This window comes from Nycticebus coucang, chromosome 9, assembly GCF_027406575.1.
Source record: "Nycticebus coucang isolate mNycCou1 chromosome 9, mNycCou1.pri, whole genome shotgun sequence".
Taxonomy (NCBI): domain Eukaryota; kingdom Metazoa; phylum Chordata; class Mammalia; order Primates; family Lorisidae; genus Nycticebus; species Nycticebus coucang.
Genome location: NC_069788.1, coordinates 88,469,049 through 88,482,699, shown reverse-complemented (window position 1 = coordinate 88,482,699; position 13,651 = coordinate 88,469,049). Strand labels below are relative to the sequence as shown.

Genomic DNA, 13,651 nt, shown 5'->3' with positions numbered 1-13,651 from the left:
TAAATTCCTGTCCCTTAACTCTCCTTCTGGACGGGAGCCTTTGTTGAAAGCTGGCTTCAGTCCGCCATCTTGTCTCCCCTCTCCCTTATTAAAGTTTTTTTTTTAAATATTTACTACTTTATCAACACATGTCCCTTAGGTGTGTAGGATTCATTTTTAAAAATTTTCCTAGAAATAATATACAAGGGAGAGGCATATTTATCCCCAATCACACTCCTGGAAGATGCTTTCTGTGGTCAAGAAGGGTCTTCTCTCTCTTCTTTTCAGTGGTTGGTTTTGGCCTTAGCATGTGTTAATATGTAAGATTTCAAACTTCTTATTACAACCATTGAAGAGGCACACATAGGGCCTGTCTCCAGGCCGGTATGGATTCACACATGTGTGCGCAAATTGAAGTCCAGTGAAAAGAGTTTCCCACAGCCTTCAAATGTGCACTGAAAGGGCTTCTTTCCAGTTTAAACCAATTGGTGTCCTTTTAGTTTTGAGCTCTCAACAAAAGCTTTGCCACATTCTGCACAGATGTGGACTCGGACTGTGGGTGTGCATAAGTTTTTCATGGCAGAGTTATCCCTGAACATCTTTGTACAGCCTTTATGAGGGCAAGCTATCGTTCTTGGACCATAGTCTTCTTTAATTTTCCTTGGCTTCATTCTAGCAAATTCTGCCAGTTGTTTGGGGGTCTGAGAGGTCAATCCCAGGTATTCCTCCAGGAAAGTTTTTTTCTTGTCACATACTCTGAATAATCAGGAGGCGAGTTCTCTCCAATTATTTGTTCTTCAACCACTGTCTCACGTCAGTATCTTTTTCACCTGAGGACCACATGGTGACCGAGAACTCGCCCTCCAGGGTCTTGATCTGCACCTGCTTCCGCTCCCACTTCTTGTTGCCCAGGTCGGTGTCGCCGCCTGCCGCGCCGGCCCCCGCTGAGGTAACTCTTCTTGCCATTCTTTCGGCCACCCCCTTCTTAATGCGGCCGCCGCCGCCGCCACGGTGACCAGCGTCTGCTCTATGTAGTCGTCGTCGCCGCCGGCCGGCGCGGGTACCGGGATCAGGATCTGGTCCTCGAAGCCGTCCTCGGCACGCAGCCCGTCCGAGTCGTCGCCGCCCACCACCTCCTCGCGCGTCTGCACCAGGATCACCTCCTGGTGGTGGTGCACCTGGGTCGGGTCGTCGGTGACCAGCGGCTGCAGCGCGATCATGGGCGGGTGGTGGTGGTGGTGGTGATGGTGGTGGTGGTGGCCGGCGTGCCCGTGGCCGCCCCCGCCGCCGTGGTCGCCGCCGCCGCCGTCCTCGTCGTCGTCCTCCTCCTCTTCCTCCTCGCCCACCACCGTGGTCTCGATGGTCTCCACCGGGATGGTCTCCACCTCGATTTCGTGCAGCTCCACGATCTCGGCCGGCATCTCCGAGCCGTCCATGGCGATGTAGAGGGTGTCGCCCGAGGCCATGGCTGAGGGCTCCGCCGCCACGGCCGCGGCGGCCTCGGCTCCTCGGCTGCGGGCGGGCGGGCGAGGAGGCGGCCGGCCGTGGGGAAGGAAGGCAGAGGGAGGAAGGCGGCGAGCGGGCGGGGGGAGAGGGGGCGGGCGACGGGGGGGAAGGGGCGGGCGCGGCGGCCGCGGCGGCGGGGCTTCCCCGCCTCCCTCGCCTCGGTGCGCCCCGCGTTCGCTCGGCCGCTGCTAGTCCCGGCTCCCCGCCTCTCCTCGCCTCACCTTAGCCGCCCGCCCTAGCCGCGCCTCCTCCCGCCCTCCCGGCCGGCGCTCTGTTTCCCCCTTCCTCCTGCGCCTCCGCCTCCTTCCACACAAATACCAACTCCTCAACCCGAGCCCAGATCGCCTGTTTTTTTTTTTGTTTGTTTGTTTGTTTTGCAGTTTTTGGCCAAGGCCGGGTTTGAACCCACCACCTCTGGTATATGGGGCCGGCGCCCCACCCCTTTGAGCCACAGGCACCGCCCTAGATCACGTTTTTAATTTTCATAGCAAATTAAATCCACATAGTATTTGCCTTTTAAGAATCTGTCTTTCGGGGTTGGCGCCTGTGGCTTAGTGAGCAGGGCGCCGGCCCCATATACCGAGGGTGGCGGGTTCAAACCCAACCAGGGCAGTTTTAGCTGGGCGTTGTGGCGGGCACCTGTAATCCCAGCTGCTCGGGAGGCTGAGGCAAGAGAATCGCATAAGCCCAGGAGTTGGAGGTTGCTGTGTGAGTCCTGTCATGTCATGGCACTCTACCTAGGGCGGTAAAGTGAGACTGTGTCTACAAAAACAGAAAAAAGAATCTGTCTCCCTCTTTTTCAAAGTTCATTCCTAAATACTACCATCAGGCAAGAATTGCTTTTACCATCTGACCTCACTCCCTACCATGTTAGCCTCTTTTATTTTCTTCTGGAATTATGTTCTTTTATCCAGAATAAAGGCTGCCAACCAAGGCCTTTGTTTTGCTTATTGCTGTATGTATAGTACCGGGCACATTTCATGGTGGTGGTCAAATACTTGGTTAAAAAAAAAGAATCTTACATAAGGACTTTCTTTCTGAACTCCCATATTCTTATTCCTGAAGTGAAGTGGCTGGCTGATCCTTGATGTTCCTTCTGCTCTGATACACTTGTGCTCTGTCCCCACTGAGAAGCCATCTGTATAGCAATTGCTTCCACAGACCAAACTCTCATGCACTGTGCAAGGCTATGGGGTTAGAACAAGAGTCAAAAATCTTGTCACATGTGGTGTCGATGCTTCTTCTCTGTCTACTAACAGGTAAGAAGCCTGAGTTCAGAGATAATATAGGAGGAATAGTATGTTTCTTACACAATTTTCTTCCTAGACACTTAAAGCACCTTACTTACATTATACCCCTGAATCCTCAGAACAACCTTCTAAGTTTTAATATCCCTATCTCAGTAATGAGGAAGCTGTGGACTAGATTCAAACTTTAGTGGGAACACCAGGATTGCACAAAGAATGGGTTCCTTCCTCTGTAAGTCATCCTCTAGTGCTGTCCTGCCTGCTACCTGCTGAGGCAGCACAAGGGGACAGGGCACAGGCTGGGCTCTGCTGTGATGGCAGGTCAGATGAGGTAGGGAAGGGAGTCTGGTTGGGGCCTGAGTCACAGGGACAGTTCCAGGCAGGTGGGACTCCTACCAGGGCTGAGAGCAGAGGAGAAAGGCCTTCTCTGCAGAGACAAAGCCTGCTGTGTGTGGCTGGGTGAAGAACAGCCAGAGCTAGCTGGGGTAGGTGACACGTCAGGGATGGGTAGGCAGGGCCCTATCAAAGAGAATTTTGACTGACTGCTGACAGCTTTCTGAGGTCACTTATTCCAGTGATTCTCAAAATATGCCTCCAAGAACACTGGGATTTTGAAAGTTAGATTATACAGGGTGGCCATAAAGTTCATGTGCAATTTTAAATAGTGTATTTGCACATGACTTTAGGGCCATACTGTGTTTGTATATGTGTGTGTGTGTATATATATACATATATTCTAGCCTTGCTACCAAAATTAAGTAAATACATAAAATTCATAAATATTCTTTCTTATTTGGTGACTGCCTGTCTCACTTCTCTCACTAGAATCTAGGACAGGGATAGAAGCTGAACACAAAGTGAGATGAATTATCTTACATTTAATCAATCAACATTGCAAGTGTTCATTCTACACACAACCTCATAACACCCAGGTGCGTGACCACCTGTAAAGCGGGGAGATCCAACCTGTATCCCTTCTGCAGTGGGCCACCAGAGGGCTCACCCTCAGTGCTCACTTGCCTGGCTCCCTGCTGTCATGGGCTGTGGAGCACTGACCAATGAGCTTCTGTGTCCTGAGCACAGACACAGGCTCCTTCAGGCCTTTCTTTAAATTGCATCTGAACCTGCGAGGGTAGGTGGGTTTTCTGTAGGCACAGCACCATGTAATATGGCTAGTCCAGAGTCTTGGTGGCCTGGCTCAGGGGCATAGGTTCCATTCTCGGGGTACATGAAGCTGAGAGGACAGAACAGCAACAGCCCCTGGGTGTGTAGCATGAGACAGCAGTTGCTATGAAGGCCAGAAGGGACAGAGAAACACTGAAAACCATCAGCCAGCTGGGAAAGTCAGAGGCACAGGTATAGCTGGGGCACCTAGAAGAAGCTATACCGACCTGGGTCCTCCCTGGTGCCATCTGCCAAGCAGATAGCAGTGCTGAAAGCTGAGGGAGGCTGAGTGGGCTGCAGGCAGGTCTCACAGGCCCTGGGTAGGCCCATCCTCTGCCTGTCCATTTCCTCCAGACCCCAGCATGGTAAAGGAAAACACACAGGGCTAATAAACAAAGGTGAACACAAGCACAAACATCCCCATTGTAGGCCGCAGGACTCCTGCATGGGGTGGAAGGAGTCAGGAACTGCAAGACCTGGGAAAGGACAAGAGAAGACAGGGTCAGAAGGTAAGACCAAGTGGTGGTGAGGGGCGGCGCTGCAGGAGCAAATGTGGGGGAGCCTTGTCATCAGTGCTGGCCCCAGACAGAGGCCTGTGTCTGAGCCAGGGCCAATTGTGAATGGGGCAAGGGGGATGGGGTCAGGAGGCCTAGTTTTGAAACCTGGACAAGTCACTACCCTTCCTTAAGCCTTGTTTTTGTAACCAATAACAGCTAATAATACTTAGCTCACTGATGTGATGATCAAGTTCTGGTGCTATTTAATAAAATGATGGTAGACAAAAGTACTGGCCCTAACCTGGGAAGCATGGCCCAGAGGTGTGCAGCTATCTAGAAAGCTCTGGCTCCTGAAGTGGTAAAGGAGAGACACAGGCACCTCTGGGGAGCTTGTCCCACCCCTGGGACCTTCAGAGGAGGGCTCAGCACTGCCTTAGCTCCTTCCTTCTGACCTGGCCACTGTGCACTCAAGGGTGTCGGGCCCCGGCAGTGCTCACCGTTATCATTCCCACTCCAGGAGGGGCAGCTTCTCAAGCAACATGTCCTCCATGCCACTGAACTGAGAGAGAGAGAGAAGGGAAAGATTAGGCAGCAGAATCCAGGGAATGCTCCCTCTGTGGCTCATTGTTGTGACTTCAACTAGCCTGTAGTAGCAGGCAGGAACCTGTGTGTGAGGACTCCAGGGCCCTCCGAGACTTCCCCTCTTCCTCCCACCAGCCTTCAGTCCTGTCTGCCCACCAATGAGGGCTTCTTGTGCCAAGGGGGATTGCTTTAGACACCTCAGAGGATCTAACTTCTCTCGAATCTAGTCCTTTAAAGACTTACAGTTGCAAATTATACTTTTTTAGCTTTTGGTGTGGAGGTGGGGGGAACAGATACGCCAATGAGGTCGAACGAGGAGCAGGGGAAGCAGGCCACCCAACACACTCACCTCCACATGGTAGACTATGCGCCAGAAACTGGAATCTGAGGCGCGGTATCTTTTTTCAGGGTAGAGCTGCCACATCAAAGGCAGTAGGCACGGTTCCAGCTCACTGGGGCTCATGGCCTTGCCCAGGGGGACATCTTCTTGATGCATGAGCACTTGGAGGCCACTCTCTGTCTGAAGAGAAGAAAAGATCAGGGCATTCCTTTAGGTCCAGCTCATGGTGGCTCCTTTGGGCACAGAAAACCAGAGTCCAATCTGCCACCTACCTAGCCCATGTCCAGAGTGTGAGATGCCAGTGATCACTATCCTAAGCTCAGTTCCTTAGGCCATGATGGCTCCTCTAAGGGACTCTGGCTGGGCTGCACCCACCAGTGCTCATACATGTCTAGCCACCCAGACAAGGCCACAAAAAGCACACTTTTTCTCACTAACTTCTTATTGCTGGGATCTGACATGAGCCTGTGAGTTTCCTAACAGTGCAGTTTGGTGCCTTTTTCAGTTGTCATGGGGTTTTCTCCCCCACTCCCCGCCTCCATTTTCTCTTATTTTAAATAAGTTATCCATGGAAAGACCACTTTTCACCATCACCACCAGTGCCCCTCTACCATTATCTCTCCCCTGCACTGTTGTAATAATCTCCTGCCTTACCACCTTATTGGTCTTGTCCCTACCCCTAGTTCTCTGCACTGTAGCCACAGTGAGTGTCTACAAATGATGGCAATGCCCTGTTTGATGCCCTCTGATGGCTTCCCATCATGGGCAGAATGACTGGAAATCTTTACCACAGCCCACAGAAATCCACAAAGAATCATGTGGCGAGACCCTGCCTCCCTCATCTCCTACGGTTCTGGTCTTCACACTCTACCCTGTTCCAGCCACACAACTGCTTGCTGTTTCTGGAGCCTGCCACACTTGTGACTGCATCCAGCAATCCCTAGAGCCTGCTGTCCACTCTGCCTGAAACATTTTCCCCAGGTCTAGGTAGGGCTTACTCCCTTCTTTTAGGCAGGTCTCTGCTCAAATGTATGTCTAGTAAAGATAAATACAACATAAAATCATGACAGAAACCTAACATATCAGTAACTGAAAATGGGTCTCATTCACCAATTCAAGGGAAAAAAATTCAGCAAACTCCCAACTCTGCAATATACATAAGGGCCATGCCCCAAACAAAGATTCAGAAGGATTACAAATAAATGATGGGCCAAAAATTGAAAGGCAAATGCAAATTAAGAATCTCTGGGAGGGAAATGTCTAGTCTGAAGACCTCCTCACCACTCACCATTGCTTTTCACCCCAGCCTAGTTCTTCTACACAACTCACTGTCAGCGTCACTATTTTGTTGTTTGCCTTCCCCAGTAGAATGGCAGCTTCACAAGTAATGGGGATTCTATCCCATTTGTTGCAGACTCTCCTCCCCAGCCTAGAACAGTGCCTGGCATTCAATGAGGATTTTCCCAAAGTAGAAGTCACCTTTTGAAATTTTCTGTCTAGGAAATAAATTAGAACTCACTGTTAAAAAAAATTCAGATCATACTACAAGGTGAACATGTGGAAATCTCCTCCCATGTTCTTTAACCATTTAGTTTGCATTATTCATCTGTTTCTCAATGATCTGAGTAAATTTTTACATATTAAGAATATTGGACCTCAGATGACATAAGGCAAACCCTGCCCCAATTTGCTAATGAGCTATTTTTTTGTGAAGCATTTAATTATAGGAAACATTCTAGCAGGTTCATGGTTTCAGTGTCATACTGAATATATTCTCAACCACAGGTTTAAAAGAGATACTAGCCCAAATATTCTTCAAACACTTGACTTAAAAAAAACATTTGATTTTTAAGTGTATGTTTTAAAAATTTAAATATCAAAAATGCTAATTTAGACAATGGTTAAGAGCCTGGAATTCCAACCCCATTACCTACTATTAGTAGCAGTACTACCTTGGACAAATTTACATTTTTCTATGCCTCAGTATCCTCATCTGTAACATGGAGACACAGTTAACAGTCAATAACTTTTTGCTATTTGCTGTTGTGCCACATAAGTGTTCTAATGTTATGTATTTTAATTTTGCTTTTTTATTTTCTTCAGTTTATATATGGAAAAAGTTGCAACATTTTTGCCTAAGTTTCTTCCAGTCTTGAATTCACTCAAGGAAGTACTTGTAAAGAGTTATAAGTCTTTTAGACAAGTTAACATTAACTAAAGAGACATCTTATAGCAGCACACTTTAAGCCAAGTCAACATGTATTCAACATCAGGTTTTATACTACTATATTACTTGCGTATTTTGTTGTTACAAAGTATAGAGGAGGTATGAAATACCTCACACTCTACAGCAGTGGTTCCTGCACTTGGTTGATCATAATCTGTTGAGGGTTCTTTTAGAAGACAGATTTCTGGGGCCAGAATCAAGGAGATTCTGATAATCAGCCACACGTATGAATCGCTTACTTTAGAGATATTGTTCCCGAGAGTCCTGTTTTTTTTTTTTGTTTGTTTGTTTGTTTTGAGACAGAGTCTCACTATGTTTCCCTTGATAGAGTGCCAGTGGCATCACAGCTCACAGCAACCTCAAACTTTTGGGCCCAAGCGATTCTCTTGCCTCAGCCTCCCAAGTAACTGGGACTGTAGGTGTCTGCCACAACGCCCTGCTATTTTTATGGTTGTAGTTGTCGTTGTCTGGCAGACCCGGGCTGGGTTTGAACCCTCCAGCTCGGGTGTATGTGGCTGGCGCCCTAGCCGCTGAGCTACAGGAGCTGAGCCAAGAGTCCTGTTTTATTCGAGATCATAGTCCCACCCTTTCGAAAACAGGTCTTTGTGGTTTTCCCACCCTCCTTCCTGGCCTGGAGAACTCGTCCAATTGACCCTTCAGAACTCAGCTCAAAGTGGTTTCATCTGCAGGGACGCTCAGAGCAGACCTGGCCTTTTGAGCCTCCCTACACCGCCCTCACCATGACGGATAGGAGGGGCTCCTCGACGGCCTCCCTGTCCTAGGACTCTGCAGCTCCCAGGGAGGTTGACGCGCCTGCCACCCCACCTGCCTCAGCTCCAAGGGGGACTGTACCTCCATGGTTATAGGCAGCCAGGTGCGCTGGTTCTCGTCCTTGTACACGGCTTTTTCCCAAATCCACAGGCGGTCCGGGTGGAAGGACGTTTCTTTCTGTTTTGAGAGCAAGTTCTTGGAGTGCATCTTGAAGCCTGGGACGTAGGGCGGAAGCTCGCCCATGGCGCCTGGAGTGGTCTAAAACAAAAAGCCCGAGTTTCTCAAGGCCTCTCGCTGATCGGTAGTCCGGGGTCCTGAGGCTTTATAGCCGGAGCGCGCGCGGACGCCCCCAAGCGGTGGGGCGGGAGGAGGGCGAGGCAAGAGGCAGGATTGGGGCGGGACGACAGGTGGGGCACTAGAAAAGATGGGACAGACCAGGGGCAGGGCGCAAGGCAGGATGGGGGAAGTTGAAGGCGGTGGGTGATGCAAAGCCGGATGGGAAGAGCCAGGGACCAGGTGGGAGGCAAGGTGGACCAGGTGGCGAGCGGGGTTTAGTGCCGACCCTGCGCCCAAGCCTGTCTTGTTCCCTGCAACCCTGGCAGCCTCTAAGAACGTAGACCCGGCCCCAGTAGGGCCGCAGCTTCGTCAAGCCTCCCAGCCAGCCTTGCCCTCCGTCCCCTACTCCCACTGCTTGGAGAGGTGCCCGGTCTGTGGTCTCAGCCCTTTCTTACGTTGGGAGGTGCTGCCGGATCCTGCAGCTCAAGACAACCACTGATGCTCAAGCCACACCCCTGTCCCGGGCTCTGGGGCTCTGCTCCGGATTCACTGACCACGCCAAGCAGCCGGGGACCTTGGCCCTCTCTCCATCTTCTGGAGTCGTAGGAGACCCGCGTCATCTTGAACCAGGTCTGAGCTTTCCTAGGTTCACTAGGTCACCTTCCGCCTATACTTTTGAGTGTCATAAACAATTTCTTTGCAAAGTGCAACTCTGACGCTCCCCTTCTCTCTCACAGAAGGCGTACATTTTCCATGACTCTGACGATGCTGTCTGTGGTCATCCAATAGCTATTGTGAAACACGGTGAAGAAACACGGATTTTTCCCTTTAGGCTTTGAATTTGTTAGTGAAAGCACAGTTTAAGATGAGTGTTTAAACCCCTTCTTCCCCAAGATCAATGGATTTGAAATGGATTTCTCTGTAAATTACAGCAAATAAGGAAAATAATTGCACTTTATTCTGCAGTAACACATGCCCATTAAGATAATTAGGAAAGTAAATCACAATGAGAAATATGTAAAGCCAGGCTCAGCCTTTGTTGGTCAAATATCACCACTGGTAGCAGTTTGGTGCTTCACTTTCTTGTGCCTTCCCATCTCTCTGACTAGGTGCTAAGAAAATAATTTGTGATCTTTTGAAATGTAACAAAAGGAGATATGAAGGATCAGATGAGGATACCTGGTCCACCTGGCAGGTGAGTATCTCTGCCTCTGTCTATCCAGACAGCCTAATTCCCAAGAAATGCTGAAGGTAGCCTAAGGTAATAGAGATATAATTGGATTTACCAGGAACACAAAAAAGAAGGTTACAGCCAAGTAAGGAGGGAGTGAGGGGCCACAAGCTTAGCAAACATCTTTTCCAGTGCAGTCCTTAGTGGTGTTAATGTTTAATATTCAAGCTGGTAGCTTTCAGGCTGATTTCCCTGTGGATGGCTTCTGATACCCAGATAACCACATAACAAGAAGAAAACCTTGGTAATAAGCTCTGCTGGGCAAGTTTCAGTCCAGTCTAGAGCTTTGAGACCAGAAATAACAAGTTCAGCTTAAACAGTGCTGTTGTGATGACCTTTCGTATCCAGGGAAGGGGCTATCCAGGAGCCAGTATGGCCATTAACCCAGCACTATCAATGGAACTAGAATACCACTGAATTTGCCAATTTCTTAATTAAAAATTATTTAATTTTTTTTATAGGCATATCTCACTATGTTCCCCAGGCTGGCCTTGCACTCTTAGGTTCAAATGATCCTCATCCTCCCAAGTAGTGGAGACTATAGGCATGGTGCAGCTGCCCTAGGCTTGAATTTGCCAACTTTACATGCTCTCTGCTTTTCTAAGAGGTCTCAGAGAAACAATGGAGCAAGAATCAGATTCATTTGGCTAGGTAAGCAGACTGTTCCGGGAATATAATTCCTTGCTTCCCCCGTTTGAGAGAACACTTTATTTCAATTTTGTATGAGGGCTTCTTATTATTGAGCAAGAGTACACATGTCATTCTTGTGTGGGAAAATTGAATAGAAATTTGAATAGGAAATTGAATAGAAATAGAATTGTGTCAATAGAAAATTGACAAAGGGTTCCAAAAAATGAAAATGAAATAAGGATGACTGAGGAGTTCATTGGGCAACTTGTGAATGCCTTGAGGCTTTTTAATGGACATTCCACAGGAGAGGAAACAATAGCTATTGTTAGTCTTAGAGACAGGGAAGCTATCTAATAATGTCAGCCTGGCTTTAGAATTTTATCTTCCTCTGTGAGTATTGTTTAATCTGTAAATTCTCTGAAGATAAGCAAATTAGTGGTTCACCTCAAAGGTTGTAGGAAGTAATCCTTTTGACAGAATCCTCAACTGATGTTTTCACATTCTGATTTAGATTTAGTTTTGACTGTTCCCTGTGAACTTTGCAAATCCTTTTCCCCAACAAACCCAGTCTCAGAGCCACACTTTTATAATGAATGGGCCAAACTAGATGTGCTCCAAGCCCGGTTCCAACTCTTTAGACTCTGATCCTCTGTTAAAGTTGCCTAGTGGGAAGAGGGACTGGTTAAGAAATGAGATGATCAACATTATTAAATTAGTTCAGGATAGTCTATAGCCTCGATTTCCCTGGATATCAAGGACCCCAGTGGAATTTACTCTTCAGGAGTAAGGAAGACATCCTTTTTGTGTGGGTTCCAGAGAACGGGTTGAGGGCAAGTCATGCCCATCAAGATCTAGAGAAGTGTTTTTCAACTTTTTTTATCTAATAGCATACTTGAATCTCTATTTAAACTTCTGCAGCACACTTGAATTTTGCTAATTAAAAAAAGAGTAAAAAAAATACTTACTGTACTTTGAACTTCTTTCAAAAATAATTATCTTTAAAATTTTTTAGGACATACCTAAGGCCCTCTCACAGCACATGAGTGTTCTGTAGCACACCAGTTGAATATCACTTATCTAGAGCCTTGTTACTTTAGGTGTGGTCTCTGAACGAGCTACAATAGCATCACCTGGAACTCATAAAAACTACAGAATTTTGAGCCCTCCCCAGACCTACGGAGTCAAAATCGTCATTGGAACAAGAGCCTGTGCATGTGCTCAACCTTGTTCTACAGAGGGAAGATCAGAAGAGAGATGATAGGTGTATGCCTCATTCTACCAGTGCCCTCCCTCTAGATTGCTCTGACTATGCTCAGGACTTAGACATGTGGTTCTAGGCTATCCTACTTTTATGTCAAAAGTCACTTCTCATGTATAGAGTTTTCCTCTTAAAATAAAATTCTGGTAACCAAGGCCATCCTAGCCAATCATTGTCAGTGATTACAACAAGCGATAAAAGGCCTACTTAGAGGCTACTCAGGTGTCTAGCACTGACCCTAAAACACTAAGACTCACCTGGGAAACTTTAATAAAATACTTGTGTCTGGATACCACCCCCAGACCAATTAGATGAGAATCCCTGAAAATGAACCTTTTTCTTAATGAAAAAGGATTCCTCAGGTGATTCTAACATGCAATTGAATACTATTTCTCTAAGATGGGGTCCTCAAACTGCAGCCCGCGGGCCACATGAGGCGGTGTGATTGTATTTGTTCCCCTTTTGTTTTTTTACTTCAAAATAAGGTATGTGCAGTGTGCATAGGAATTTGTGAATAGTTGTTTTTTTTTCTTTTAAACTATAGGCCAGCCCTCCAATGGTCTGAGGGACAGTGAATTGGCCCTCTGTTTAAAAAGTTTGAGGACGCCTGGTTACAGGTAGACTTATAAAACTAAATAACCATGAAATATGAAAGCCATTCTTTCCACTATCAATTCTCGTTGTAAGCTTCACCCCCACTCTGTATTTTATTTCATTCCTTCTGCCCTACTTTAAATATGCTACTTCCAATATTTTGTGGGCAGGGAAACATAACACTAAGTTTATTGGAATTGTACAGGTGTGAAATCTTGCCAATATATAAAACACAGAAGCCTTGATATGTAGATTTTAAGGCATCTATGCTAGAGTGTGTTTTGTTGTTATTCTTAGGTGTGGAGCATATTTTAGATAACAAAGGCTACTAATCAAGTGGGTTCAGGGTAAAAAACATGTCATAGCCTTTACTCATAAGGGATGAAGTTATATCTGTAAATGAAAGGAGAATCTGGGACAAGGATATTCTAAATAGAATGCAAGGACCAATCCTCGTTTTGTTTGCTACCATCTCCTTAAACATAGTTTTCTTTTTTAAGTGCTTCTCCAACTTTAAGATGTATATGAAGATCCGCTATGCAGATTCTAATTTGGTGGAGTTGGGGTGGCCCTCAAGATCCTGCATTTTTTTTTTTGTAGAGACAGAGTCTCACTTTATGGCCCTCAGTACAGTGCCATGGCGTCACACAGCTCACAGCAACCTCCAACTCCTGGGCTTAAGCGATTCTCTTGCCTCAGCCTCCCGAGTAGCTGGGACTACAGGCGCCCGCCACAACGCCCAGCTATTTTTTGGTTGCAGTTCAGCCGGGGCTGGGTTTGAACCCGCCACCCTCGGTATATGGGGCCGGTGCCTTACCGACTGAACCACAGTTGCCGCCCTAAGATCCTGCATTTTTATCATGCTCTGAAGTAAGGCCGATACTAATGGTATGTGAACCACCACTGAGCTGCAGGGTCCTATACTAACCCCTGTTCTACCTCCAATACCCACACATAATGCAAATCAAAACAACCCGTTACCTTTACTCAAACTGCTCCAAATAGTTGACCCTGACAAGCTGATGAGTGAGAAACATATAGAATTGCAACAGCCACTTTGAGCTATAAATGTAGTTCTTCATTGTCTGGAGGCAAGTTAAAGTTTACCTACACTTGCATTAGAAACTTGTCTCAGCCCTGGGATCACTTCACACTTGGGGTCTTACAGCACAACTAGTGCTGCATATCAGCTTGGTTTCTTGACCACTGTCAGTTCTTTAACTTAATTTCATCTGTTTCCCCTTAGGCAGATATTTCATTTCTCTTTATTTCTCCTAGAAAGTCAGCTCATAATCTTCATGCTTCTCAGATATTCTTCTGCATACATAAACTGAGATAAATATATTGAC

The 13,651-nt window shown here is 47.2% G+C and overlaps 1 protein-coding gene and 1 pseudogene across 2 annotated transcripts; both read right to left on the bottom strand.

Annotated features, from left to right (window-relative positions):
- Positions 1–371: 371 nt before the first annotated feature.
- On the bottom strand, positions 372–1,822 carry LOC128594037 (transcriptional repressor protein YY1-like; annotated as a pseudogene). Its single transcript, XR_008382476.1, has one exon. The product of XR_008382476.1 is annotated as a transcriptional repressor protein YY1-like (transcript).
- A 1,818-nt stretch (positions 1,823–3,640) lies between these two features.
- Positions 3,641–9,209, bottom strand: TCL1A (TCL1 family AKT coactivator A). Its single transcript, XM_053603643.1, has 5 exons — positions 9,045–9,209; positions 8,395–8,571; positions 5,325–5,495; positions 4,891–4,952; positions 3,641–4,372 (listed from the first exon to the last, which is right to left on the bottom strand). Exons 1-4 carry the CDS (start codon positions 9,207–9,209, stop codon positions 4,896–4,898), a joined length of 570 nt encoding a protein of 189 aa, XP_053459618.1. The 3' UTR covers positions 3,641–4,372; positions 4,891–4,895.
- Positions 9,210–13,651: the final 4,442 nt, after the last annotated feature.

Bases quoted from the DNA above. Each gene is read 5' to 3' on its own strand.
- TCL1A (XM_053603643.1), bottom strand. From the start codon at position 9,209: ATGACGCGGGTCTCCTACGACTCCAGAAGATGGAGAGAGGGCCAAGGT. The intron at 8,572-9,044 runs GTAAGAAAGGGC...TTTTTGTTTTAG, and splicing joins ATCCGGCAGCACCTCCCAAC to ACCACTCCAGGCGCCATGGG. The intron at 5,496-8,394 runs GTACAGTCCCCC...TCTTCTCTTCAG, and splicing joins GGCTGCCTATAACCATGGAG to ACAGAGAGTGGCCTCCAAGT.